Source organism: Pipistrellus hanaki, assembly GCF_964339955.1.
Source record: "Pipistrellus hanaki genome assembly, chromosome: 7".
NCBI classification, from domain to species: Eukaryota; Metazoa; Chordata; class Mammalia; order Chiroptera; family Vespertilionidae; genus Pipistrellus; species Pipistrellus hanaki.
Window position 1 is genome coordinate 80,916,316 of NC_140509.1, and position 24,515 is coordinate 80,940,830.

Genomic DNA, 24,515 nt, shown 5'->3' on the forward strand with positions numbered 1-24,515 from the left:
TTCCCCAGCTCTGAAGTCTGCTTTGTAAACCATATTTAACCTTATGTTAAATACTTCTAATGCCTACCAGTTGTTGGTAAGACCACCAACAGCTCATGTTTTCTTAGAATTTTCCATGCATATACTTGACTCTTGCTTTAGGGGGAAAAAAAGAGAAAAGAAAAGATTCCCAAACATGGTTGCATATTCAAACATTGTTCTGTGGTGAAATTTCCAATCATGTGCAATGAAATGTGTAAAATAGGGCATTGTTCTAGATCAGGGGTCTTCAAACTACAGCCCGTGGGCCACATGCGGCCCGCAGAGGAGTCTGATCCGGTCCGCCAGGTTTTTTGGGCAGTGAGCGCAGCCGAGGTGTTACAGTAGGAATTAGTAGTTCATATAGTCCGGCCCTCCAGCTCTCTGAGGGACCGTGATCTGGCCCCCACTTTAAAAAGTTTGAGGACCCCTGTTCTAGATTGTTAGTTTTTTTTTAATGATTTTTAAAAAATATTTAAGGACTATCATTTATTCTAATTTTAGGTGTTTTTATTTCAGTCTCAAAAAGTGCTTTATTTTATGAAGTAATATGGTATATTGGTTGTGTTGTTGTTGTTGTTGTGTGTGTGTGTGTGTGTGTGTGTGTGTGTGTGTTAGTCCTTACCTGGGGATATTTTCCATTGATCTTATAGAGAGAGTGGAAGGGAGAGGGAAAGACAGAGAGAAATATTGATGTGAGAGAAACATATAGATTGGTTGCCTCCTGCATGTGCCCCAACCAGGGCCTGAGCCGGGGAGGAGCCTGCAACCAAGGTACATGCTCTTGACCGGAATCAAACTTGGGACCCTTGAGTCTGCAGGCTGATGCTCTATCTACTGAGCCAAATTGACTAGGGAGGTGTGTTTTTTTAATATCCCCACTGGGAAACCTACATCAGTTTATTAAAATCACTTCCAGTGTCTATCCACTGTGCTATAGACCTGAAAGGAATACAAAATCATATTGAATACAAACTGTAATCAGAAAATAAAATTAAAAGTAAAAAATAATCTCAATACTTGAGTGATCTCTGAAATCTAAGATGCCGGGCCCCGTTTCTGCAGAGCAAACGTGCCTGTTCCCAGCAGAATTCTGATCGGTATATAAAAGTATCACATCCTTTCCAAGAGAAAAAACCCTACCCCCCCAGCCCCCATCGATAATACTCAAACATGTTTCAAATAGTTTTCAGTTGAATCATAAGGAGTTCTGTGTGGGTCACCTCTGAAGATTGCATTCCTTTTATCTCTACCGAGGGGATGTTCCTTAAGAGTGATGTGTCAAGTAAGCGCTTGCCCTTAATTAGCCACGGCTCTGAAGGGCCACTCTGTGCCCTCCCATCGGAGCCCGGCTGCGAGGACACTGTCCTTTTTGTCAGACCCCACACGTGACTTCCTGCTCTTTCACCTTCGGAGCGCTGGGTCAGGCACCGCCTTTGGTCCTTAAAAATAAGCGGCTTAAGCAGTGACCTCATCTCGGTTCCTATAATGTAATCGCAGATCAAGTAGCCATGATTCATAAGCCAGCACAAAGGGGCCCTTTGCTTCCTGACAGCTCCCAAGAACGAGTGGCTAAAAGCCTCATTACCAAGCCTTTCTCCAGATTACCTTTCTGCGTCCTGGATATTAATATCCTTGGAAAGTGGTTTCTACAGCTGCTGCTGCTTCTGCTGCTGCTGCTTTGCCTGAAAATAGCCACACTTTCTCCCAAACACACATACCGCGCTGTCTTCCTGTAAAGAGAATTCTCTGAAATAAGTAACAGACATCCTCAGCCTGCCAGGATCTGAGCCCATGGAGGTGTGTGTCCGCCCCACCTTGTTGCCCAGTGACCAGGGAGTAAAAGTGCCTACTGTGTGCCTGGATGTGAGCTGTGGGGGTTGTACGGAGTCACACTAAACAGGTACAGGGGACTTACGTCTATGCTCAATGAACACGCTGCCTCTCCTTTCTCACAGGGTTTTGGCAATTTGCCCATCTGCATGGCAAAGACCCACCTGTCTCTTTCTCACCAACCCGACAAGAAAGGGGTACCCAGGGACTTCATCTTACCCATCAGTGATGTCCGGGCCAGCATCGGCGCGGGGTTCATTTACCCGTTGGTGGGAACGGTGAGTAGTACCCTCCAGAGTCCGTCCGTCTGCTGTCACGATCCCCAAAGTGCTTACATGTGGCCAGCACTCTGCACAGCAGGTACTGGAAGCTCTTAATGGTATTTGCTGCTTTTGTAAGCATTCTCTTCCACCATAAAACACTTCGCCATTGTGGTTTGGATTTTTCTTTTTTTGAAGGGGCAGAGGGGGAATGGGACCATGTGTTCAGGATCCCTTGAGTCATAAGACTGATTCTGATTCTGCTTCTAGAACACAGAAGGGAATGACTGCAGAATTCAGTCTGCTGTTTAGATGGTAGAATGGCTTAGTTTAGAGCTTCTCTGTCTTTCTCACACCATTGCATTCAAAATGGTAAGATTTCACTGAAGTGTGGGGTAAACCGAGGCGACTGCTCATGCCAGACAGGACCAGGTCAGCCCCTGCAAGGGCTGGGGATACCGGTGTTCACCCTCTACCCTGTTCCTCAGTCCATCACGTGGGACGCTCTGCGTATCACGTGAGTTCTCGTTTTTGACATTATTGTAATGGGACTGCCTTGCTGTAGGGTGATTATTGTGTTATTTCAGGTTCTCTGGGTGGAGGGGAGACAGCAGAGAAATGAGAACTTATCAAAGCACGTAAAGCCCATGGTGATGGGCTTCAAACAGAAAATGCTTGGTTGTAGCCACACAAGGAATGATCCAATGGTCCTCCCTCAGAAACTGTCAGTGGCTGAAATTTGACTTCTCATCACAGGAGTGCTCCTGGATTAGATTTAGAACAGAAATTCTAAGTCATCATCAGTATTATTGTTGTTGTTGTTGTTGTTGTTGTTGTTGTTGTTACAAACTGATCCAAGCCCAAATAAGAAACATAACAATTAGCCAAAGCCGGTCTGGCTCAGTGATAGTGTGTCGGCCTGCGGACTGAAAGGTCCCAGGTTCGATTCCGGTCAAGGGCACGTACCTTGGTTGCGGGCACATCCCCAGTGGGGGGTATGCAAGAGGCAGCTGATCGATGACTCACTCTCATCGATGTTTCTAACTCTCTCCCTTCCTCTCTGTACAAAATCAATAAAATATATTTTAAAAAATTAAATAAAAATGAAATATAGCCGAAACCAGTGTGGCTCAGTGGATAGAGCATCGGTCTGCGGACTGAAAGGTCCCGGGTTCGATTCCGGTCAAGGGCATGTACCTTGGTTGCGGGCACATCCCCAGTGGGGGGTGTGCAAGAGGCAGCTGATCGATGATCCTCTCTTATCAATGTTTCTGGCTCTCTATCCCTCTCTCTTCCTCTCTGTAAAAAATCAATAAAATATAATTTAAAAAAAATGAAACATAACCATGTTCCTAATAAACCTTGTGGCTCTGTTATTATGCAGCCAAGCAACAGGTAGGCAAAAAGTGTATTAAACATACAAAATTCTTATCTTACTTCACACACAAGCTTCACGTAGTTATTAGGCAAAATGTTCTCAGTAAGTGTTTTCCATTCCTGCTGCATGTGAGTCCCATGGATACAAAGAGGGGAGGTGTGAGGAGTGTGGGTTTGAGCAGCACAGAGGAATGTAGAGCAGGAGAGGTTGGCACTGCGAATGCCCTCAGAGCACAGGGAAGGTAGCAGCTGGTTCTGCCTGGATTGGGGAGGAGGGGGTGGGGGAGAAAAGGAGTCCAGGATGCTTCATAAACGCCCCAGCCTCTTGCTGGGGAAACAGTGAGTTTTGACTCAAAGGCATCGAAGACGTGACGTGACGTACCCTTCCCAGAGGGGTCCAGTGTGGCCGGAGCGGGACAGGTTGGGGAGGCTGGCAAATGGGACTGGGATGGCAAGACAGGGCCACGCTGGTTACAGATCTCAACTGCATCAGAAGGAACTTGGATTTTGTCTCAAGTATGCTGTGGAGTCAGTATGGCATGGGTTTTGTGTTTGTTTGGTTTTATTTTTATAAGAAGAAAAAAATGTGATCCAACTGGCAGGTTAGAAAAGTAACTCGGGCGGCGATGGGGAAGTGTGCAGAGGGCAGAGACCCCCACCCAGGAGCCGCGTGAACTGGGCGCCGTGGCTGCAGGGCAGTGAGTGTGCGGAGCGGGGCAGACCGAGGCATATTCGGGGAGCCACTTGCCTGTGGGGTCCAGGGTGATGGACAGTCTGGCTTGAGTAGAATGGTGATGACGACCGACTGCAAAGGGAACCTTTGGGGTGATGGAAATACTCTGTATTTTGACTGTGGGAGTGGCTCCATGGCTACTACATACATTTGTCAAAACTCATGCACCTACACCCCTAAGACAGTGAGTTTTATTGCGAATAGTTTAATTATACCTCAATTAACAGAACGTGTGCTGAGAAGAGCTTGCGTTAGCTTCGGTGACGGCAGCCCCTCCGTGCCGCAGCTCCCTGGGCCTAGCAGGACGCGTGTGTGAGGAGGAAGAGCCCATCTGGAGTGCAGGCCCGAGAGCAGGCCTGGGAGAGACAGGCCCACGCGGGGCCCACGTGGAGTGGGAAGCAGTGGGCTCACCAGAGGGGAAACCGCGTGGTTTAGAGCTTGTCCTGGCAGATCTGAAATCCCAGCGTCCTTCACCAGCAGACTCATTCATTCAGCCAGTGTGCGCAGGCAGGGTATGCTGGGGGAAATGAAGACACTTTTTCACTCTGGGCAGCTATGGGGGAACTTCAAAATAAAGAAGCTTTTCCATCCAGGTGGCTTACAGCTCACCTAGTTAAAAGGAAGTCAGTTACCAAAGAAAATAGTCTGGTGTAGAAATTGTCACTCATCAATGATAACCTGTTTCTTAGCATTCAGTAGTCATTAAATAGTCGTGACATAATTTAAAATCTTTGCGCATACACACACACACACACACACACACACACACACACACACACAAAGCCTCTTCTCCCCGCCCGTGAACACCACCACATGCACACCACGCAAGTGTGTGAACAGCCCATCCATCCCTCTGCTCCTCCCTGGCGTGGGACTGGTTAGAAAGGAACTGTGTGGAATGCTTCTCAGGCCCCCACCCCCCCGACCCCTGCTGGGTTTCCGGAAGAGCGGCCTCTGCCCCCTGTGCCCCGGCTCTGGACGGCGCTCCCTGTGGCCAGGCAGAGCAGGGCGGTGTGGCGGTGCACCGGGCCAGGGGACAGAGGATGACCTGGAGGTCAGGAAGCTCTGGTGGAAGCCGTGGCCTGCAAGGTCTGGTCTCTGACGGAGCCTAATAAGGCCAGTATTTACTTTTGCTGGGCCCACGCTGGCCCTGCTTACATGCTTCTAGCATTCCTCAGCGGATGCGAGACACGGTGCAGTGATTTCCTGCCCAGATGACAGGAGGAAAGGGGCGTGGGGACCCCGGAGACCAGCTCCCGCGGGTGGGGAAGTCCCCGCCTAATGAATCACTCTGACTCCTCCTCACTCGGCATGTGTTCCCGTGAGTGCCTTTGGAATCCGTGCTCATGCCTCTGCTCCAGAGGAAAGCCCACACCGAGCCCTCAAATCAGAAAGCTGCTCAGTTTTCATGCATTGTTCATCATTCATTCATTCATTCACTCACTCACTCACATACAGCACCAGGTAAACAAGACCCACCCCTTCCCTCACAGGCCTCAGGACGGACTCCGGTAACTGGAACCACACAGTGCTCTGGGCTGTATGGCAAAGGGAGAGCTCCCTTCTCTGTGTCCTGGGGAGGCACACCGCTCTGGCTGCCTAGTAGGTCCAGAAGGGGAGAATCACAACGCATGCAAGTCCCTCCTCAAACAAGAGACATTGTGCTGATTGGGGAGGTCCCGTGGTGAAATGCTGAAGCGTTTTTCCCCGGATTTGGCTTTTTAGAAATTTCTTTTTACCCTCCATCTTTACTTACAGGCCAGAATTTTCTACCCTGTCGTTAACTGGTCATGTTCTAGTTAGTGACTCCTTTCGTTGCCATTGATCAGCACAATAAGATAATGGTGATAATAAATACCGTTAACTGGGTAGACACTTCCCTGGAACACTGACTGCTGCTGTCTGTGTAGAAGCGCCCAGTCGTGGGTTGCTCAGCTAACGCAACTCTGAGTCCCACTCTGAGTGCATTGGGGGTGTCCCCCACCTCCCTACAGGTGGTCTTCCTCTCTGGAAGAACTGTCTTTGCTCCCAGAAGCCTCTGCATTCTTGCTTCTCTTCAGTGACATACTTATCTATGCTTTCCAGCGCATTGCTGAAAGCTGCAAAATAGTACAGGGTTCTTGACCAGCCCATCTCCACTGAGCACCTCTCCTTCTAAGAAATCGTTGGCCAGTGCAGACCTTTGTAGGGAGAAAGGAGCAAATTATTTTTATGATTTTCCACCTCTATCTTCTACAGATTATCCCATTATGTTTCCAAATGTCTTTCAAAGCTTATGGTTTATAGTGTCCAATAAACCTAATCGTTTACAAAAACTCCAAAACCATCTCATGCCAAAAATAATAATAATAATAAATTCAGTAGGTGGTCTTTGTCTTGTGGTCTCATTGTTTTGATACTGTCTTCAAGTTTCTATAATTTATAAGGGCTGTTTAATTACTTGGCGTAAATTTCATGACATGAAAATAATATTATGTAAGCAAAGTGTATGAAATGATGTTGTTGAGAAGTAAATTACATGCCATATGGGAAAGACCAGAAAGACAGACACCAAAAATCTTAACCTCTGGCCAGGATATTGTGAATAGCTTTTCTTTTTCTCTACTTTTCTGCTGACTTTAAATCACTGCATTGATGTCACTTTTATACCATGAAGACACAGTAAGTAGGATAATGATGATCTATAAAGAACCTGGAAAGATTGTTTAACTAGGTCACTGGCTTCCAAGAGACTCAGCTGTGTACAGTGGGTCTCATGGTGTTTTAGCGCCTGAAAAGTTGAGACACCAAAGAAAGGACAAAAGAGCTAGAATGTTCCTGTGAGAAATGCACTCTATTTTTGTTGTTGTTAATCCTCACCTGAGGATATTTTTCCATTGATTTTTAGAGAGACAGGGAAGGACAGAGAGAAACATCAATGTGAGAGAAACACATTGATTGGTTGCCTCCTGCATCAGCCCGGGCTGGGAAGGACCAGAGCCCGGGCTGGGGAGGAGCCGGCAACCAAGGTACGTGCCCTTGACCATTTGGTCCACAGGCCGATGCTCTATCCACTGAGCCAAACTGGCTAGGGCTACACTCTTTTTTTTTTTTTTTTTTTTTAAGAAATGTACTCCAGAGTGTGTGGTTCTTTAGTTGTATTTAACGTTTGCTAGCCCCAAAGTCAGCTAAGGAAATGCAAGAGAGTTTTTCCCATGCTGACTTGTCCTGGGGCCCTTCTTGCCTGCTGCTTGGGGTGGAGAGGATGCATTGTCAGAGCAGCTGGCGTGGACCACATGGGCATCCCTAGCAGACATCCTTTCGACATTAGTGCTGGCCTCTTGACCTGCTTTCCTTGGATGCCACCTGGAGATGGTGAGAACGGCTCCTGGAGAACCAAGAGGTCTTGGGGACATGAAGCCATCTGCAATAGGAAGCCTTCTTCATTGACAAACACGGGGCATGGCATTAGGGCATGAGGGCCCTTTAGGACAAGGACCTGGACCAGTGCCTCGGAGTTAAGCAGTCTGGCTGGTCACCCAGAAGGGATGATGATGCCTTAGGGTAGGGGTGTCGAACTCAATCAGAGAAGGGGCCAAAATCTAAAATCCAGCCTAAATCGCGGGCCGAATGGTTTACTGAACAGTCATAAACTGACAATGTCATAAACTGACAGCAGAGTGCAGTGATGACAGCGCGGTGCAGGCCACATTGCAAGGCCTGGCGGGCTGGATTTGGCCCGAGGGCCTTTTGTTTGACATATGTGCCTTAGGGCGTTATGTGGTGGTCGCTGCCAGACAGAGCAGTTCTGGGGTCAGGGTGGCTCCTTGAAACTGTTGGAAAATAGACGGTTAGTGCTTTTGTGTTGGCTGGGGAACTAGGATGCTCGGGTCCGAGCTCCAGGTCTGCCCATGGTCCTCCAAGGGCCGTTTGCCCACCCCCTCCCTGCACCCTGCACTCCGGTCCCCTGGCGCTCTCTGGGCAGAGGATGTGATCGAGGGCCCTGCCTGTGCAGACGAGTGACAGGTGCAGGCTGGACCCACCGGGGTGTGGAATTCTGTGCGGGAAAAGGGGGTGGAAAGTCCAGTGGTCATACAGGTGGTTTGTTTAACAAACGGACACCGCTGTGGCCTTGGTTCCCGCTCGGTGTGACCTGACCCGGTCACAGCTCACTCCTCCTCCCGGGTGCCCCACTGACGCACCGCGGGGCCTGGCTCGGGAAAGCAGGAAGCTGCTGGAGCGTATCTGGGAAATCAGTGATGTCATCGCCCACTAATGCTGGGTGGGGAGTTCTGGGGGGTGGGGGGGCTGTGAGAGAGGAAGCTGCTGCCCCTCCCGGCAGGCCCTGCCATTTTGTTCTTCCCCACGTTTCAGTTCAGCTCCTCCGCCGCCGGGAAAGTATGTGCTGAATGTCGCCTTTCTGCAGGCTCTGTGAGTGTTTCCTCCTGCGTGTGGCCCCGCTCAGGGGGGCGGCTACCCCCGCTTCACTGGGTCAGGCATGAAGGTGAAGGGACTCAGGCCTTGTAGGTCAAGTGCAATGCATGCCTCCTGAGATGCATACATAGGGGGAGAGATTAAACATTTACTCCCCGAGCTGTAGACGAGGGACCAGCGCGTGTGCGGTCCCAGGGGCTCCGTGCGCCCAGAATGTCGCTCTGACACCTGACATGGGGCAGATTTCCTGCAGTCACCCCTGCCTCCTGGCTCCCGCCCTCACTCCCCACTTTCCTACCTTCCCATCTCTCTCTCCACCAAACGAGGATCCTCTCCGCTTATTATAAAAAGTCTCTGCAAACGGCCTTCCTCTCACCCGTGTGCCCCCCACCCTGCCCACCAGCCGCCCTCTCTGCGCGGCCTCGCTCTCCTGGTGGGTACCCCGTGTCCTTTCCCTCCATTCCTGGGGCGCTTGCTGGTTTCCTCTTCCACATCCAGCGTGAGTCCCTTTGCCTCTATCTTATCTCCCATCAGGATGTCCTGCTTTCTCCCAAACAGGCCGCTTCCTGGCCCAGGCCTCCATCGCTTCCTCTTAGCCTGCGTCCCGCACCGGGTGGCCCAGTGGCTCTGTGAGCAGGGGAAGCCACGTGTGTGTGTGTGTGTGCGGTCGGACAGAAGTCACCTCCGGCTTCTCGGGGCGGAGTGCTGCGGGGAAAGGCAGGTGACGGGCAGCATTCTCCATTTCCAGAAACCGCTTATCAGATGGGGAGACAGGCAGCTGTGACTCATGGCAGCGATGTTCGCCGGGGTTATCGCGGTCCATCCTCGCATTTAGAGGGTCATCTCTCCCCTCCTTTGGTGCTAATTTATTTTCAGCATAAGTGTAACATCACGTTAGATGAAATCGGCTTCAGCGGGGACGTGTGCTGAGTGATCATGTTACCGGACACTTCTGTTATTGAGTTACAGAAGTGTCCCCCTTCCCTCTCTTCCCTGTTATTCCCTGTTATTCCCTCTCTTCCCTCTCATCTGTTATTGAGTTACAGAAGTGTCCCTCTCTTCCCCCTTCCCTCCCCCCGCCCCCCCGGGTGGGCTCTTGCTTTCTTTCTAGGAGCCTAGAAAGGAGAGTTTGTAATGTCTAAGTGTCCAGCCCTACAGTCAAGATATGGGTCTCTCGTTCTCTCTGGGGGTTGGTGAAACATTGGCCCGTTCCTCTTTCGTGTCTTGGTTTTGGTTCGGATTCAGAATAAACTTGACCATCCAGCTACACCCAGTGTAGAGCTTCTGAAGGAAGTTATCAGGAAGTTATCAGGCGCTCATGGAGTTTCTCTGTCTTCTGTGCCTTTTTGTTGAAATGATTATACTTTGATGTCCCAGTTTTCTTAAGAGGCATACAGTGAGAAGGAGCCAAGCAATCTACACAAGGAAAAAAATAAAATTAATACAGACCAAAATACCAGTTTTCCGAACTAAGTGGCCCAGAGGCCTTCAGGGTCAGGCTGAAGGTGTGGTAGGGATGGATGAATAGAAAGAGAAGCTGAACGTATCAGGAAAATGTCACACTTTAAACCTGGGGCTGTACTTTGTAAAGGAGGTATAATTGATGGCACCTAGAACTCATGGCCGATGTTTGCAGGCTGAACTGTATATGTGTATTCATTAAATTATGCGCCTGTGGACGGCAGAGTAAATGTTAAATAAATAACATGTGGCATTTCTGTGATATGCTGCTTTTGAAGAATTGGTGACCCTTAGTTTCTCCTGGGTCTCCTTGAAAATTCAAAACATTTTATGCCGGTGAGGATGGCCAGGCGTAGTTAAATCAGGGAGCAGGTGTAAAGTTGTTACCAATACTATGAGGGGTGTAATCTGTGTTGGATGAGATGATCCAATGGAGATGTCTATTTGTAAAGTCCCTGGAAGGACCACAATGAGAATCCGGGTGCCCAATACAGTATGTGCCCAGGCCTTTTGTAATAAAGGCACCCTGTCCGCTAAGGAGGAGAGCTAGGACTAGGAGCAAGCAGCAGCATCTGCCATGGACATCAGTCTCCTGCCTGAGGGTCACCTGCACCCCAAGAATCAACTCAGAGAGTGTAGGGCCCATGGAAGTTACCTGCCATGCTTCGTGCACCTTCCAGAATTCATCGTCCAGTTCCCACAGTTACCTGCGGTCCTCCTCTCAGTACAGACTTAAAGCTCCGACCCCCCAACCCCCAGGACTGGCTTTGTGGGGATGGCGCCCCATGGCACCTGCTCACCTCCAGTCGCTCCATTGCGCACCTCTGAGTTGGCGCTGCCAGCTCCACCCGCTGCCATTTGTTGCACTTCCTTTGAGTGCCCAGTTCCTTCACCGTGTCCCTTGTCTGGTACGCCCATTTATCCAGGCAGGGGCCATGCCTTCTGTCAGTCTGTCCCATGTGTCCATGCATCTGCTTGGTTTCCGAACAGGCTGTTTGCTACCGGTCCAAGGCTTTTAAAGCCGTTTCAAACTACATTACACAAATAAAGGACGCAATCTCTTCTCTGTTCGGGGCACCGTGTGTTCCTTGTCTGGCTCGCACACATATTTTCGATCCATTAGAACCCTTTGTTTTCCACTTATTTGCTGCTCTATCACAATTATAAGTCCATTAGGATCAGTAACTTCCGCTTCCATTATCTTTGCTCCACCCCTTTTTTTCTTTTAATCTTCACCCAAGCATGTGTTTTTACTGATTTTTAGAGAGAGAGGGAAAGAGAAACATCCATTACTTGCATCCTCTATGCGTCCTGACGGGTAATCGAACCAGCAACTTTTCGGTGTAGGGATGACACTCCGGCCAGCTGAGCCACAGGCCAGGGCTGCTCTGCCTTCTTTTATGGCCTGGTTGAGGCTGCTCTCCAGTGTCAAAGAATTATCTTGTCATCAAAGCTATAAATTCACAATGATATGTGAAGAGCTCTCCTTTGGAAGTGTGACTCCCAACTACTGCTCCTAATAAGAGACAGTTTTAGCTTTGGCCCCAAAGTACTTACAACAAGGGCTCATCGGCAAAGACTGGTTTTCCTTGTTGAGGATGGTCAGCTAGCTCCCCGGTCCATAATGTTGTTGGCAATCCCTCCCAGATTTCCCAGAATGCAGTTAACAATCCTTTGCGCCACTCAGGAATATTTTGCACATGGGTAAAAATCACTGCCGAGGTAGCCGGGAGGTCTTCAGTGCTTTTTCATAACCGTAACGGACTGTTTTTCTTGAAGCCATTTTGACAGCTGGAGGTTATTTTAATTTTGATAAATGTGTCATAAAGAATGGAATGTGCTCCCTTTCGGAGATGGAGAGCTTCGGCGTGGGGAGCGGGAGAGGCGCCACCTAACCATGGGATCCCGCTAGGTCATCCAGCGGTGTCTTTGAAGTGCTTTTCGTTTTCATTCGAGCAGAAATTGGAACCGTATATCTGTCTGGGGAGTAGGGAGTATTTCGGACGGAAAAAAATAAATGATTGTTGCAGCCACATCACTGGAAAGAGAACAGAAGGTTTTAGGAAGAAGAACCCCACGTTGACGAATGAGGACTTCAGACGGATTCTTCTTCTCTTAGGACAGTAAACAGTTAACGACTCGTGGGAAGCATGACGGGAGGCTCTGCAGCACTGGAGAACACGGGCCCACAAATCCCCCGAGGGCACGTCCCCATGACCACAGGCTCACCCGGGGCCGTGATGGAGAGGCCCGTGCGCGCCCAGTGCGCAGCTCACCCTGCGTCTTACCTGCCATCTTGCAGCCTGCTGACACTGCACTCTGGGTATTATTGTTTTAAAAACAAAAGCTCTGCCTACCGTGGGTCAGACCATTGTCAGGGATCTTTCATTGTCATTTTCTTTCTTTTTCTTTTTTCCTGTATCTTTTCTATGGAGCTCATGAGGTGACCTCTTTCCTGCCCCCAGAGGAACCCATTCCTTTCCGATGTAATATAACGTGTGATCCAGAAAAGGATTCATTGAAAAGAGAGAGAAAGGTAGTATCTGGATAGTTTCACAACCACAGTGCTTATCTCTAAATAGTCACAGTGATGTTGTGTTGATAATGTTTGGTGACTTGGAGGAATAATTGGTTTGTTTGGTGGGAAAGGAAATGAGATGCCTAGAACATAATGTGGACAATGTTAAAGTGCATAGAAAAGCAAATAGACATGAAGGGATATTTATGTAAATTATAGCGATAATAAAAATTAAAACCGTAGGCAGAGCTAATACTTGCTGGGCACTTGCTACGTGCCAGGTGGTATTCGGAGCCATTTGTGTGTGCTAACTCATTTCACTACGCCCCCTCCAGGTACGTAAGGTTACTACTCCTGTTTTATACTGAGGGAAGCCAAGGCACAGAGACCTTAAGTAACTTGCCTTCATCGTAGAGCCGTAGTAAGATGCAGCGCCAGAAATATTCTGCCACCTGTGTGCTGATTATATGGTCTCATTTTCACATCCCTGTGTAACCAGAAGTGACCCTTGATTCTGGTAACAATCCAATTAGAAAGTTACCAGATTACACTAAAACGAATAGCCATATGGGAGCAGAACCTTCTTTTTTGGTGACCATAAGTTCCGTATGGCCTTCAGAATTTTAGAGCGTAGAATAAACTTTCTAATTTTTTGGTTGGTTAGCAGAACGCTATGTTGCTCAAAAGGCAAGAATGTTTGTTGTGACATGTTGAGGTTTTTCTGTGGCTTGGGTATCTCCTAAGCCAAAATAATGTCTTCTTATGGTGAGGATCTTGGAGTTCCTGTCCCCGTTAATAAACTTGAAGCAGGCCCGGAATTCTTTTATGCTCTCTTCCCCCCCCCCCCCCCCTCTCTCTCTGGTATAGGTTGCTCATCTCTTTAGATGAGAGACTTGATTTGGTTCCTTGATGTCACAAATGTATTGTCACCGCCACCTGCCAAATGATTGCTCTGCTAGGCATGGGAACACAGTCAGCATGGTGACTAGATCCACTTCATGCCCTCGCCAGAGAGGACAGCCTTCAACTGTCGGCCTCCGGACCTTTCATCAGAGGCCTGTTGGGAAATGCTGGTTCGGGAGGGTTCTCTGAAGACTCTGCGTCTTGCCCTCTGGCTCAGGGTCCAGCTGCCCATGTGCTGCTAACAGGCATGTGCATTCCCCTGGGGTAGCGTTTATAGCTCCTTGAGGTGAGGCCTGTGTGCCTGTCTCTCCAGGCAGTAATCAGGCCTGGGAGGGCGGGCCCGAGCCTGTTTGTCTCTGAGGGCCCAACACCAGGCCCCGCACGTGGCACACGAATACACAGCTCAGCTATGATCACCATAGGATGCTTTAACCACATACAAACCTTCCTACTGGATCTTGCCTTTTACTCAGCATGTATTTTCCATGATCCCGATTTCTATCCATCTGGTTCTTCAATTTTATAAGGCAAACCACCTCTAGTTCTTTGCCGGAAACTTCCACCTGTGGAACAGACATCCAGTAGAGTAGGGGCAAGATGAAATAATAATACCATCCTAGCATCCTGTAAGACCTGAGGGATCTAGATTTTACAAGGGAAAAACAACAACGTACACACACAGTAAGATGGCATTCCTGCCTTATCTTCCACAGCTAAAGCACTCCGGAATGTCGGACCTTTGAGGAAAGCAGCACCCGGAATCCATTGTCATTCAGGGACAACTCAATCTTACTTATGGAGGGTGTGGTTTTCCCTGCTTTTCTTGTTCATTTCCGTACCTCGTAGGAGCTGGAGCTGATTTCCACAGTGATGTTTCCATGAGCTATAAATAGCTTCCCGGAGAGAGACCAGAAGGACGTGTGTCTAGTGCATCTTGACCCTCGGGGGGTCAGGGCCACGTTGGGGTAGAGGAGAGCAGGAAGTGTGGGAGCACTGATTGCCAGGGTCTGTCACATCCGCTTGGGCCTTAGTCCTGGGGGTGGGGGCCACATTTCTGATCTTACAGAAAGCTTGTTGAATGCTGTGCTGAAATGTGTGTTTTGTTTGCTTGCTTTTAAGGGTGACCTACAGGCTGACAGCCAGCGAGAATCATGCATTCCATGACACATTTGCAAGTTTTTCGGTGTGATAGACGGTAGTCAGCCCCAGAGGTGCATTTAACGCTGTGTCATGGAAGTTATGGTAGAGATGGGTCCTGAAAGGGATAGCTTATGGGGTCTGTGTAATTTGACCATCTGACTTACTTGATGGCCCTCACAGTACTTCGCATTTCACAAAGCTTCTAAAGGAACTTTTTTCTTTTTCTTTAATCAAATATGAGGCAGCATCTCCGTGCAGGGTGGGTGGTGCAGTCCCGAGACACTGAACAGGGAACCAAGACGTCTGGGCTCCATGTCCTGCCTCCGCCACAGGCAGGTCCCTCCCCTCCTGGGTGGGGTGCTGTCCTCTCAGCTCCAAGCATCTGTAGTTCTTCTAGACATTGGTTGGTATTTTTGTAAAATCAGATGCTGTTCTTTTTTATGAGGAATGACAGCTCCCAGAGATTAAAATGCTGTCAGAGCTATTGGTTACCTCCCAAAGTAATCGGCCTCTTCTCTTAGCACTTTGTTAGAGACTCTTTATTCCTGAAGACGATCAGCGATGGTGAGGATTCTTGCCAGTCAGGCTACGTGGGGATTGGCGGCTCCCAGGACATTCTCTCACGCGGACCTGCCACTGCGTTTACAGCGCTCATCCTGGGGGTTGGCTGTGCTCTCTGCCCCCCCGGGCTTGTCCAGATCAGCCATGAGACAGTACCGGAGGGCTCCTGCCCAGGATCTTACATAATACACCGCGGAGTCATCAGCTTTATTTACAAGGAAGTCTATGCTTCCAATGGACTTGGCTCTGCTTGGTTCCAAGCTCCAATTCTTCACGTCATGGAGGGAGGGAACGGTAGAGACTTGGAGAAGGACATTGGGATTTAAGTGAAGGGCAAAGCAGGCCAAGGTCACCCAGCGTACATCTCTAAGATAAACAGCCTTGCATTTGTGAGAATATTCTCTGAAAAAACACCAGTATTTCCATAGTGCAGAGTCAAAAGTGTGGCTTTGGTGGGCTGTGGGCAGCAGGAGGTGTGGGACCACGTGGGCTTCAGGGATAGGGGGGCTGGAGAAAAGGGCTCATCTGTCGTCACCGCGAGGCCAGGAGAGAGTGCTCACAGGAAGTGGCTAAGCCTGTTCCCTCTGAGAGACTTCTGAGACTCGGGCAAACAGGGATGAGTCACTGGGTCATTCCAGCTCAGCGAATGCATCCCTGTGGGACCACACAGATGCCTTGCTTTTGATTCACCCGTTCAATATTTATCGAGGAGTGCTGCGCACTCGGCCATGAGGAACAGCAAACAAACAAACCAGCAGCGGAGACCTGTGCCTCCCCCTCGAGTGGCTCAGGCTCCAGTTACGTGTGGTCAGGCCTCTGCGGCCACAGATGTGGAACATGGGTGCAGAGGGCCAGCTCAGGGGCCAGAGCAGTCCAGTCGCCTTGGAACCCGTCCCTCGTGGATCCTGGGGACAGCTGTGACTAGACACCTAAAGGAGTGCTCTCTCTCTGAGAGACAGGGACAGCGGGTGCTGAGTCCCCAGGGAAGCAGGACGCACTGTTGGGGAGGTCAGCTGGGCATGGGGTTGCTGAAGGCCAGGTGTGATGGGTGAGGACAAGTTGGCCAGGTGAGGTGGGACAGGACAGCAGGAGGGCATGAGTGCATCGCTCGGGCCCTGTAATGGATGACCGCATACTGCGACCCTGGCCAGCAGGGCAAGGCCCCAGACCACCCCCAGGTTTGGGAACTCACACACTCAGCACAGTCACACTCAGGGCTATGACTCACTACAGCTCAAGGACACAGAGCGAAATCAGCAAAGGAAAGTCCAGGGAAGCCAGACACAAGCTTGCAAGAGTCCTCTCCCAGGGGAGTCCCCTGGGCGGCAATCATAATTCCTCAGGCACCAAGTTGTGACAACAGGGTGTGATGTTCTCTTCCAGGGAAGCTCGTTAGGGAACAGCTAATGAGCTGGTCGGGTGGGCACCCTCTGCCTGGCACCTACCAAATACAAGACCTCCGAAGGAAAGCCGGTGTTCCGTGTTAACCATGTTGCTAGCCACTTGTATGAGAAGGGTGGGAACCCTCCCAGAATCCAAGTTCCAGGCACCAACCTTGCAAGCAGGTCCCAGGATGGCGTCCTCAGCCCTGCTCTGTTAACTGTTCTGTGCATAGTAATGTATTCAGCTTTGAACATGTTGGATGAAGTATGTGTTTTAAGTTCAAGTGAAGGTGTCCACTAGACAATGAGGCTCGATAAAGAGACTGTGCTGTAAATGGAAGATCTTGGAGTCAATAGCACTTCAAGTGGTTAGTAACACACACACAGAGAGAGAGAGAGAGAGAGAGAGAGAGAGAGAGAGAGAGAGAGAGAGAGATCAGCCCAGTATTTCTCCAAAGCACCATGCTAGTGACCATCTCATTCACTATTCCCAATATACACTGAGTGACCAGATTATTACAATCTCTGACTGCATAATCATTTGGCCACTCAGTGTGTATATATATATATTAGAGGCCGGTGCATGAATTCATGCATGGGTGGTTGGCTGGCCTGCCTGCTGGTCAAACTCCTGGTCGAAGGGACAATTTGCATATTAGCCTTTTATTATATAGGATATGCACTGAGTGGCCAGATTATTATGCATTCAGAGATCATAATAACCTGGCCATTCAGTGTATAAACGAAAAAACAGAGGCTCCCATGACGTGGCGTGGCTGCACATTTTCCTGTTTCAAATCTTTTCCTATCATGTTGTACCACCTCAAAACTCCAGAGTCATGCATTGCCCATAAATGAATAAAATGATGTTTAGATTACCAAGCAGGCCTTTTATAAGTTTGCTTAATTTAACTTATTTCTCAAGGAGCCTGATCCTTGCACCCTGAAAGGTTGAGTTGTCTACAGCGAGGCCTCCGCCTGAAGGGATTTCTAAGCAGCCTGTGAGTCTCCCATTCATGTTCAGTCAGCCTTGGTTATTAAAGAGGTAAATGGGCCAGAATCTTTGCCCTCAAGTTCCTTATATTCTGGGGTCAGGGAAGGGATAAAGACGAGTTATATATTAGGGGTGTGTGTTGGGATCGAGATTGGGCAGCATGCTTGGATGTTGGAAATGAAAATAAGTCAAACTCAAAACAAGTTAATTATTTGCCTGCAGCTCTGATAAAGGATAAAGCGGAACTTGATGACTGTAAAATGAGGTTGCTGCCTATTTATTTAGTTATGGATCTCATCCTTAGGTGCCCTTACACTTGGATAGGAGAATACTAGAAAGCAGTACATCGTTCTGTAAGATTATCCATTTAGCTCAACCCATAGAATTTGGCTTTGGCTTCAGGAGTTAACTTCGATACCTAAAAAGGCAACCTTTTCTGGTGCCCGCTCCAGCCCCTCTGTGGATGCATTTCCATGTGTTTGCTACTTCGTGGGCGGCTGTTAGGCAGTTTTCCATTCTCAGTTGTCTTGGGGTATCATGAAATATGTGCGAAGTCCAACTTAGTGGTGGAATGTAGATTTTAAAGTAAGTTGCAGTCATTCGTACAGTCTCAAGATACATATTTTAAAAGAATCAAAATAGCTCCCCCTTGAATCTTGACTCCTATCTCGGCTTCATTTACTGCCTCATTTGTCATCTAAACAGTCTTTGTTCTTTCATTTTTCCAGCATGATTAATTGGTGTTGCGCCGCACAGCCTAGGAGAGGGGCTGAATAGTTTGTAAGATGAGTAATCTAGTTAAACGCCCATCTTTCTTTTTCCTTTTATACTTTACCAACAAACATGTCTTATGCAGATGGGAGGGCAGTTTGCTGGTTTCCCCGTTCAAATGTTGTGCGTTTAGCATAGCACGTTTCCTTTCCAATCCTCTAGCCAAAAACAATATTGACACATCCATGAAGCCTTCCATCTGATACTGCTGCAAACTTATGCAAATAGAGGTAGACAGTTAGGTGACTAGAATAATTACACATGCAAACATGGAGAAGGGGACGGGGAAGCCCCACTACCTGGCCTCACGTGGGCAGTTGATGAGGTGTTTGGAAGACACCTTTAAAACCAAAGATCTGAGATGTGTGCCAATTTTTCAAGAGGGCGGTGATTTGAATAAAGCACAGTGTGGTATTATAGTTGCTGCAGGAAGTTAAGAGAGCATTTGTGGGAGTGTTCATTTTCGGCACATGCTACTTAGAATATGAAAAGATAGTCAGTGTATCTTTGTCATGAATCTTTCCACTGGGACCAGGCCACTCCTGGATGAACTCACAGATTGAGAGTTTCTCAAAATACATAATTAAATTGTTTGTCTTTAAAAGACACTGCTTGAAAGCCTTGAAAAATCAAAGAATGAGAATAAGGTTAGTATTTGGCAAAAATCGTTTGAGGAGTTATCTCTTTTAAAAAAATCTGATTTCATTTACAGAGTTTACTTCCAAAGAAATTCACTTTGTATATCATAAATCTAATATTTATCAATAAAAAAAAATCTTTTTATGCCAGCTCTTAAATTCCTGATAAATTTTTTTGAAGTGTTAAAATGTTTTTAACATTTTGACAATAGTTCTTTTTTTCCAATTTAGTAAAGATTGATCTAATACTCAGCACTGTTAAAGAAAAAAAAACAAACAGCTTAAAATATTAAACCAAGTCATAGCTTATGTAAGTTTTTAAGGTAGCAAATGTTTAAAAAAATATGTTAACATTCCTTTTTTATGGCGGTGACATTGGCTTATTAAATTATATATGCTCAAGTTATGAAGCATTTATAATTCAATAGATGTGTATACTTCATGGTCAAGATATGGCATTACACATACACACACACACACACACACACACACACACAGTGGAATACTATTCAGCCTTAAATAGGGTGCAATCCTGCCATTTGCAACATGGATGGACTTTGAGAATATCATGCTAAGTGAACTAAGTTGGATGGAAAAAGGCAACTACCAAATGATTTCACTTATACATGGAATCTAAAACAAAAAATGGAAAGAAAGGGAACCTTGGAGAGGCCAGCACAGATGGTGGTCATGACAATTTTGTGCCATGGGTGTGGTTTAATTTAGGACTCTCCGAATGCCACTCAAGGGTAGCACATTAGCAAAAGGAAGAGCTTTTCAGACAAATGAATGACCATGGACAGGCTGAGGCCCTGGGCGGGGCTGCGCAGTCATTCCGCCAGTGAGGCCTGGCACTCACTGTGTTTGTCAGAGCTCTCTTTTGGTTGCGATTAAGAGAAACTCAACTCCGACTTACACAAGAGGAGATGAATTGGCCCAGGTAATAGAAAGGTTTTTGCTGTCTGGCTTTAGCCTCAGCTGAGTTCAGGATCCTGGATCTTGCTCTCCAATTCTCAGCCCTGCCTCCCTCGGAGTGATGCCCCCGCCCCCGCCCCCGCCCCCGCCCCCCGCCCCCCTACCCACACCCACCCTCTCCCCCACCGTATCACCAGCTTCAAACCTCACACTCACTATCCCAGAAGAAGAGGAATCCCTTTCTCTCCAAATCTGCGTGTGATATTCAGGAATCCCCTGCCGGCCCTGTTTGCCTCCTGTCCCAGTCCTGACCCATCACCGCCAGCGGGTGACTGCCATGCCTGTTGTCCGGGGAGGCAAGAGCAGGCTGCTCTGCACCATGTGGAGTGGCCTCCGCTGTTCCTAGCAGACCAAAGCAGCTCTTACACTGTGCCTGGTCAGAAGTGGGACGAAAGCAGGTGTCTCCCGTAGGCAAGCACTGCTCTTTGTTTAACTACAGGTAGATGTTGGCATGTGTGAGATATGAAGTCATTTAAAAACATAACATTCCATGTATAGGAGCTCTTTCTCTTAGGCATTTCCATGGTGAACAGGTTCTGCCCCACGGGAATTAGTTTTCTTCTTCAAAAACAGGGCTCTGTGTTCACAGAGGTTGATAGCATTGGGCTTTTAAAATATTGCTTTGACTTCGAAAGAAACATGGGGAAAGTGAGCTGTCTCAGCCTATTGCTGGCTCTTCCCGAGAGTCAACAGTTAGGAGTGCCTTCTTCTTTGGTTTGAAGTTTCTCCCCACGCGCCGCGGGCCCCCCCCCCGCACAACCCCAAACCTGTGACCTCTCCGGTTTAGGGTTTCTTACCTTGTTCCTACAAAATCCCTAATGTTACTCATCTTATTCTTTTTGTATTCAGCTCATTACAGCAGTTGTATGTAGGTCTTTATAGACTATTTTAGTGTTTAAAAAAATCCTATTAGTTTAACAAGTTAAAAATTATTTAATCATTTTTAGCCACAATTGTTGTAAGGTTCATAGCTAACAGATACTGGCTTACTGCCAGATAATGCTAAGAATAAGAGTGTGTTAAACCCAAATACAGCTAGGTCACTACATAGATCAGCCTTGTCTCTATGCTTCCCCGGAGTGAACGCTCTCAAACCCAGTTACCCACGCCCACCACGAGGTCAGTTCTTCCCCGGAAATGAACACAGTGGTGGCTTGCCAGCTCGGCATCACCGCTGGTTCCTGTCCTTTCTGCTGATGTCTGCCTAGACTCTACCAGCCACACGAGCTCCGGGGTGTCCGGGCGTTGCACGCGGACTTCTGTGCCTGTAAACAGCGGATGGTTATTCTTGGTTTTGCATGTGTGACTTCTGGTGAGGCTCCAAGGGAGACCCGAGAGGACTTGAAAGTGGCGTTTGAATAACATGTTTATTCTTGGGCAGGGCCACAGGAAAGAGACGACTAACGCTAAGCAGATAGCACAATCCTTGTTTGCCCCATTGGCAACGGAGCAGACTTCTGGGTGAACAAATCAAAATAACAGCTAGAATGCAGGTCTGGCAGCAGCCCTGTTGTGATCCAACAGGAGATGGCCAAGGAAGGTTCATGCCTACCCTCCTGACGGGGGCAGCAGAGGCGTGCCCGCCGACCACACGGAGGCAGAAAGACCACGTGGCGAGTCCTCGGGGCACTGATGCCTTCTGCCCGGCGACCCACGAAGGGGAACTTGAGCCCAGATCTTATCGGCGATGGAGATGGAGACACCTCAGGGTTTTCCAGTGTCACTCTCCAGCTTTTGTTCTTGGACATGGTTAATCTCGCTGCCAGGTCTTTCAGCTCCTGCAGCCTTTCCCCGCAACCCCCAGTGGTTGCTGCGGGTCAGGTTGTCTTGGACTGAGGGTTCGGTTACAACATCCATCTGCTGTTCAGCCCACTCTCTGACCTTCCTCCTTCCAGTGTTCTCATCCAGCATTCCCAGGAGACTCTTGGTATTCTGGGTAGACAGCCCAGTTATTTTTTTCCAAAACTTAAAAAGAAATGTCTTAGCTTGATACGAACTGCATAAATGTTTTGAACTTAAAAATCGTCTACCAAAAAATCGTTTGCGTACAACCGAAGACAGTTCTACTTGACAGGATAGAAGAGCCGAACACTTGGCAATGTGCTTACGTCCTTCAGGATGTTACTCTCTCCCCGAGGGGCGCTGTCGGCAGGGATGCGTCGGTGAGAGGGGTCGTCGGTGTCACAAGAGGAGCATCCATACGCGTCCACGCCTTGGTGCTTTTGAACTCAGTGAGTTTCTTTGAAGCATTGATCATGGCATCCAGCTTTGATTCCTTTCCTGTGGACTGGTGCCAGTGTGCCTGATCTCATTAAGTTTTTGGAAAGGCCTGGAACTATGGTATGGTTTTATTGCAGTCCTTACATCCATCATAATTTGAGACTGTCTTGATGAAAGATGAGGAATTCAGACTGGGAGGCTGGGGGAGGCAGGTCCGGTGGCGAGGGGGAAAGGAGGTGGTGAGTACCGACTGCTTATTTAAGTCTATCCACTTCTACCTCATGGCATTTTAGAGCTGGCTTCCTTCCAGAGGGCCCCAACCCCGGTCCATGGAGACCACACAATTTCAATTTGGTGTGCTTTTATTTATTTATTTTTTTTAATGGGCACCCCCTGGTTGTGTAGGTTTATAACTAATTACATGCTCATGGTCAAGAACTTGAAAGGTACTCCCTTGCTGGCTCCATGGGCAGAGACCTTTTGGGTGCTGGCTGTTCATGGCAAATGCTAAACTCAGAATCTATGGAGTAGACTATGGCTTCCTCTGCTTTCCCCTTCATTACTCCGCACCCTGGGCCAAGCTCCCCATTGTCATGTTTTCCTGTGGGAGTCCTCTCTCCTGGGTGTAGGACTTTGGCTTTCTCCTCTTAAGGAAGTGCCCCCTCCTGTTAGGAGCTAGCCTGCTTTGCTGTGGTAGCTTTCCTTCTCCCACGGGCCTCGGGGTTTCTGCAGCACCACGTGCCCTGGCCGCGGGTCGGGTTCTATTTGACTTCCGATCTAGGGATCACTTCCCTTATGAGGTCCCTCTATGCACCTCTCAGCTCAGAGCCAGGTGGGGCCTTTGGAGCCACATCTAAGAGGACACAAGAAAGTGTGAGGTCCCCCCCACTGCCTTGTCATCGTTCAGTTCCTAGAGTAGGGGTCCTCAAACTTTTTAAAGTGGGGGCCAGATCACGGTCCCTCAGAGAGCTGGAGGGCCGGACTATATGAACTACTAATTCCTACTGTAACACCTCGGCTGCGCTCACTGCCCAAAAAACCTGGCGGGCCGGATCAGACTCCTCTGCGGGCCGCATGTGGCCCGCGGGCCGTAGTTTGAAGACCCCTGTAGAGCCTCAGCAAGCGCCCTCCCCCACCCCCTCGGTGCCTGGTGCATGCCGCAGAAGCTGGGTTTTCCATTTCAGTCCAGAGGAAACACTGCCTCCTGGATATCAGCTCAGAGGGCCTGTGCGTGTGGACTCTCAGTGAGAAGAAGTGTCATTTTCAGCCTTCAGGCGACACACAAATAGGCTTCCCACCTCTGGCCCAAGTGGAATGGAAGGTTGTGCCCTCTGGCGCAAGTTGTCACCGCTCTGAGATCTCAGGTGGCTTCCCAACCAGAGAAAATTTATGGGTTAGAATCTATGAATTATATTCCGCAAATCTGAACTCTACGAGTTGAGATCTGTGAAGGAGAGCCTATGTAAATCAACTGCCACTTCCATTCAAATATCTTTTAAAGCGAGAAAGCAGCAATATCCCCGGTGAAAGCCGGGACCTCTCACTTCCGTAAAATCCGTGTATTGCTGAACAATAATCCAACGTCTCACACCATCACCAGCCTCTCTTTCCGTTGTCATCTGTGCTTCCCCAGTTACAAAACCAGTGTCTTTGGGGAAAGGTGTAGAATGCCCACATTCTTCTCAAATTCATCTTTCTTGATTTGCATTAAACCCTTTAGTCCGCAGCATTGTCTTTTAGAACAGAGGTCAGCAGACATTTTCTGCAAAGGGGCAGGTGGTAAATACTGTAGGCGTTACAGTCCACACGGTCTCTCTCCTCAACTCTCCCGCCACAGCGCAGAAGCGGCTCGGACAGAATGCATACGAGTGAGGGTTGCTGTGTTCCAATAAAACTTTATTTACAGAAATGGGTGGCTGGCCCAATTTGGTATGTGGGCCATCGTTTTCCAGCCTTCGGTTCAGAAGAAGAGAGAGGTCCGTGCAATTTTATGTTCCGGTGAAAAGCATATACAATTGTCTCAGGGCCCCCTAACATCTCCCCATGGGGAACAGTTTTTACTTTCCCATGTCCCTGTACTGGTGGGGATGAGATGAAACGGACCAAGGATGCTGTTCCCGCCTTCCTCCATGGAAACCCCATGGACTGCAGGGAGGGGAAGCCCTAGCCAGCCCATTTCTGTGGGGAATTTGAAGCCCTGCTCTAATTCCTTTGCCTCCACCCTAACAGCACATGGAATACATGTTGTTTGTCATCTTGCCACGTCTGTGCTTGAATTACATTTTCCTGAAAGTACCAGATTTACTTCCGGCTTATAA

The 24,515-nt window shown here is 48.5% G+C and overlaps 1 protein-coding gene across 1 annotated transcript in view; it reads left to right on the forward strand.

Annotated features, from left to right (window-relative positions):
• MTHFD1L (methylenetetrahydrofolate dehydrogenase (NADP+ dependent) 1 like) overlaps positions 1-24,515 on the forward strand; it is a 156,824-nt gene that overhangs the window by 119,619 nt on the left and 12,690 nt on the right. Inside the window, exon 26 of the mRNA XM_084890181.1 lies at positions 1,977-2,129. Coding sequence (XP_084746307.1) covers positions 1,977-2,129 — 153 coding nt within the window. The remainder of the gene's footprint in view (positions 1-1,976; positions 2,130-24,515) is intronic.